This window comes from Seriola lalandi, unplaced genomic scaffold (genome assembly GCF_002814215.2).
Source record: "Seriola lalandi dorsalis isolate HSWRI2012SDOR001 ecotype SW California unplaced genomic scaffold, Sedor1 jcf7180002054481, whole genome shotgun sequence".
Classification (NCBI taxonomy): Eukaryota; Metazoa; Chordata; class Actinopteri; order Carangiformes; family Carangidae; genus Seriola; species Seriola lalandi.
This window is the reverse complement of record NW_019525034.1, coordinates 273262-278239: the sequence shown is the minus strand read 5'-3', so window position 1 is coordinate 278239 and position 4978 is coordinate 273262. Positions and strand designations below refer to the sequence as shown.

General features: G+C 43.3%; 1 protein-coding gene across 3 annotated transcripts in view; it reads left to right on the top strand.

Moving 5' to 3' along the window:
* mipol1 (mirror-image polydactyly 1) overlaps positions 1-4978 on the top strand; it is a 42954-nt gene that overhangs the window by 27702 nt on the left and 10274 nt on the right. For all 3 annotated transcript variants that reach the window (XM_023412486.2, XM_087175664.1, XM_087175665.1), the window contains exon 11: positions 2180-2233. In XM_023412486.2, coding sequence (XP_023268254.1) covers positions 2180-2233 — 54 coding nt within the window. The remainder of the gene's footprint in view (positions 1-2179; positions 2234-4978) is intronic.

Genomic DNA, 4978 nt, shown 5'->3' with positions numbered 1-4978 from the left:
GGGTGGTCTAAGAGAGCAGAACTAGTGGAAATGAAAAAAGATGAGAGGTCTGACTGATGGAGGGATGACAGAGAGAGAGGGGGTGGAGCTCCCAGTATGCTTTGTGGCGGGTGGTAGGCTCAGATGCTCCGCCTCCTCCTGATGCGCCTGATAAAAAGAAAAAAAGATCAGATCAGAAACCTTCATCTATTCCCTCACTGTGACTGACAGACTGCTGTCACCACGGCAACGGACCTGCAGTAGCACGGTAACCATGGCAACAGTTGTCAGGGGAGCAGAGAAGGAGGGATGTAATGGTACTTTACAAGTGCAGCTATAACTCTGCAAGAACAAGTGGTACCTGCACAGGTGATGAAAGAAATGAAGCGGGTATTGTTGTGAATCAAACCTTCAAACCTGAATCAGTTTCAACACACCTCCAGCTTTAATTTTCCTGTCACTGTCCCCTAAAACCCCTCTTCCCAAACCCCCTTCTCCTACACCCCCCCCACACACACACACAAATACAAATGTGTTGTGGTGTTAACCCCACCAAACTCATGGCTGAATTCGTATCAGTTCAGTATCGCCCACCCCTCTTTCACTAACCCCATACTCTATCGTTGCTCCTCCATCTTTTAACACCCCGCCCCTCAGCGTTAACACCACCCCTCCACGGTAACACCTTAATCCCGCCCTCGCTCTGCTGCTGCGCTGCACTGAAATATGTTTCAAATGCCGCCGTAATCCTCAGAGGAGAAGAAGAAGAGAGACAGCACTCCACGCTGGAGAATCCCCCCCCACCCCCATCGTTCACCGATCCCTCGCTCCCTCTCCTCATCTCTCAGGGATTATCTCCCACCGCATCCAGGACTTCTGGGAAATATTAGAAAAGAGGGAGAGGGGTCTCCCAGTCATTGTCTACCTCACTCTCCCGCTCTCTCTCTCCAGCTGTCTCTTATGACAGCTGCAGGTTTCTGCTTTTTATTGAGTTAATATCAGATAATTACAGGTTATTACAGGTTATTAAAGCTCAGCTGGACCAGCTCGACTCCACACGCTCTGAAGGCAGTATTCACAGAGAGGTTGTCGGTTTGATTCCCAGGGGCAGGCAGCTCTTTCAACAGGGTGTCTGCAGGTCCAGTTAACACTAGTTATAACTTTTACCATCAACAGACGGACATTAGGATAAAAAACAATCAAGAAATCAATTATTCATTCATCTCTTACCTGGGTCGAGACATGGACAAACACCATATAGATTCATGCACTTATAACTGTAGACCTCTTTATATATCCCACGTCAGTCTATGAATGGTCTGACTGTCAAACAGCTGTGGAATTACAGAATCAGTCTTATGTTGGTGAACGACCATCCAGCTGTTTGAGTTCATTTCCTGAGGGGACATAAACAGCTGGATGACGGTAAGGCTTCAGTTCACAGACCCTGTAGTTTGTGAGTCATTTGTGTGTTTGTTTGTTTGTCAACATGATGATGCAAAAAGTACTGAAATGATTTGTACCAAACTTGTTGGAGGGGTGGGCCCTGCTCCAGGGAAGACCCTATTACATTTCCGTACTGATCCAGTTAAAGGAACGGCTCCAGGAATCCAGATAATAATCTGGATTAATATCAGATAACGCTGGACAAGTACAGTTGTAACAAGTACACCTCTGTGGGTTCACTATTTTCTTCCACCAGATCCAGTGGCCTTGAGCTGAGGTCTTCAGTTTAGATTTGTGTCTGGTCCAGGTCCTGATTGGTCAAGCTCCTTACTGGTCCAGGTCCTGGTCTTTACTGGTCCAGGTCCTGACTGGTCCAGCTCTTTACTGGTCCAGGTCCTGACTCGTCAGATATGTCAGTGTCTGTACTAAATGTAAAAAAGGGATCGCATCTTCAAATGTGTTGTCTTCAATCACTTTGAATAATTTTTCTGTTGATTGGCTAATCAATTAATGGATGAGTCATTTTGGCTCGATAAGTGTTAATATATTTAATAAATCAGATATATTTAATATCTTCATGTAGATTCCCTTGTACACTTTCAGGTGTTTCCTCTGTGGTGATGACATCATCAGTCCTGTCAGCAGGTGTGACTTCCTGTCTTCACTCTGCAGCTCATCATGTGTGTAGTGTGGGAGATATGAGGTTCTGCTGATCAAACTGATCAGATCAATAACCCTTATTGTTTCTCTGCAGTGTAAACGTCTGGAACAGGATCTGATTCAGGAGAGAGAGCAGAGGGCAACCAAGGTAAACACACACACACTCTCTCACTTGCATATTAACTGGTATCCCTGTGTTGAATGGTGATGATGGGATGTCTTCTCTATCGTCATGACAACCTGCCGTGGAGACACTGCAGCTTTTGTTTGCAAACAACTTATTATTCAAACAAGGTGTGTGTGTGTTTGCATAGTTTTGTTTCACTGTACTTGTGGGGCTCGACGGTTTCATGGACCCCACACCATCAGATAGCTGGTTGTTTAGGGTTCAGACTTTAGGGAACAATTTAGGATCGGGTTTAGATTCAGGGCTGGCAATCCTTTGTGTCAGTGTCCTCACAACTAAAGAAAGACAGCCATGTATTACTCTTTGTGTATCAGAGCTTTGTTTTTTGTTCTTTCCATGTGACAACCCCTCAGATTTATCTGATGGCCCTTTGGAGGTGCCCGACCTCTATGTTTGGAATCAGTGGACTGAACTATCTAAGAATATCTGACCTAGTTAAAGCAGCTGTAACAGTCACATGACTCAAAATCAATGATCTGATCAGTCACAGTTTACATCACTGGAAGTACTTTTACTGTGACACTGTGACTACAGGAAGTAGAACATGGCATGAAATGTAAACTAAAGAACTAATGAACGTCCCCACTGACTTCATGGAGTTGTTTTATTTGTTTACTCAGTGAAACTTCACCATCTGATGTTTGTTACAACGGTTCTAACTTTAAACAGGACACACAGCAAACAGCTGATCTGATCTCTCAGTTTAATAACAACCTGGATGTCACTTCCTGGTTTTCAACCTTGGTCCAATATCGATTCATCTATTGATTGATTCATTCATTCTTCCAACAACTTTCATACATGAATATAATCAGTTATTTATTTATTCCATCTTTCAATAATTCTGTTATTGACTGGTGCTGAACTGTAGCTTCCTGTTGTGTTGATATCTTCAGTGGAATCAGTAGAATTAGTCAAATCAGAAGAATCAGTGAAATCAGTAGTGGTTTTCTCTGTCCTTACTGCTGTCTCTGTCTTCCTGCTGCAGCTTTGACTGCGTCTGTTTTCTTCTGTGAAATACATTAAATTTTGTTATTAATGTAGCGCTCGCTCTTTTTTCTGTGAAGTCTGTTAATTAGGCTGGAGGCTCCGGGGGGATTACAGTGTGGATAGCTTTTTAATTTCACACAGAAACACCAACAGCTGCCGTTAAACCAAGCGACAGACAGTCACAGAGCTGCTGAAAACCCCCGAGCTGAGGCCAGAAACCAAAACTTTAGACCAGACCTTTAGACCAGACCATTGAAACGGACCTTTAAAGCCGAGACCGAGGACTCACTTATGAAACGGTGGAGGATCCAGACTGAAACTGTGCACATGCACACCTCCACACAATTTCTCTTTATTAATCACAATCAACTTGAAAATGTGCCACTTTGGCGAGCTTCATGCTCCGCCCACAACACTCCTACGTTTAACCATAAATGGTCAAATCCCTGATGAAGTTTAATCTACATATTGTTGGAGAATGGAGGCAATGATACAACAAGTGCAAGAGGAGGAGGAGGAAGACAAGGAGGAGGCTGATCACATCACACTAAACATCTCAACAACGTAAACACTCTTGAACCAAACCAACAGACCATTAAACTGGATCTTTAAACCAGACCTTTACTCTTAAACTGGACCTGTAGAACCAAACCACCAGCCTGGTAAAACTAGAAAAGATGAAGCTCTGAGAACAAAATTAGTTGAAGCACTGAAAGAAATTGAAGTGTTTCCTTCCACAAGTGCTGGAAGAGGTTAAATTTAAGGTGGACACTGAATGAAGTGGGAGCTTGACTATGAATACTAGGTGAAGCTGAAAGGAGTCGAAATGTCAGTTTTCATTGAAGGAACAAACTGGTGTCAGTTCAAGTGTAAACTGAAGACCCAAAGTTTCACTGCACTTCTAAGTGCTAAAAGTTTGAAACATTAGTGGATGAAGTGTCAGCAGTAAAAGGACTTGAAGTGTCGGCTATAAGAGGACTTGAAGTGTTAGCAGTAAGAGGACTTGAAGTGTCATTAGTAAGAGGACTTAAAGTGTCGGCTGTAAGAGGACTTGAAGTGTCAGCAGTAAGAGGACTTGAAGTGTCAGCAGTAAGAGGACTTGAAGAGTCATTAGTAAGAGAACTTAAAGTTTTGTAAGTAAGAGGACTTAAATTGTTGGCTGTGAGAGGACTTGAAGTGTTGGCTGTAAGAGGACTTGAAGTGTTGAAATATCAATTAAAATGTATTTTTTTAAAGGGGATGACGTGGCAGCTGGACAATAAGCACTAAACGAGATTGTTGGAAGTATTTTAATTTTTGATAGTAGTTTTAATAGATTTAATAGTTGAAGTGTAGTAGTAACAACAGTATTAGTTGCAGTAGTGTCGGTGGTAGTCGTAGTAAAAGCTGTAGCAGCTGCAGTAGTAGTCATAGTACATAGTATAAGTACTTCCTGGGGGGCTGAATTTGGGGGCTGATTTGTTATGAACTGCACCTTTAACTCCTCATGTTAAAGGTCATTCACTCCTCTACTCCCCCTATGCCATCCTCACCTCTACATCCTAAAGGCCTCCTGCCCTCCCCCATAATCCTGTTCCTCCTCTATGCTAATTAAAGCTCCCCCTCCACATCCTGAATGCCCTCCTCTTCTCCCCACCCTCCTCTGCTGTTGACCTTAACTCTTCATGTTAAAGGTTCAGGCAGGTTAGTTTTATTACCCCCCCACCCCCCACCACC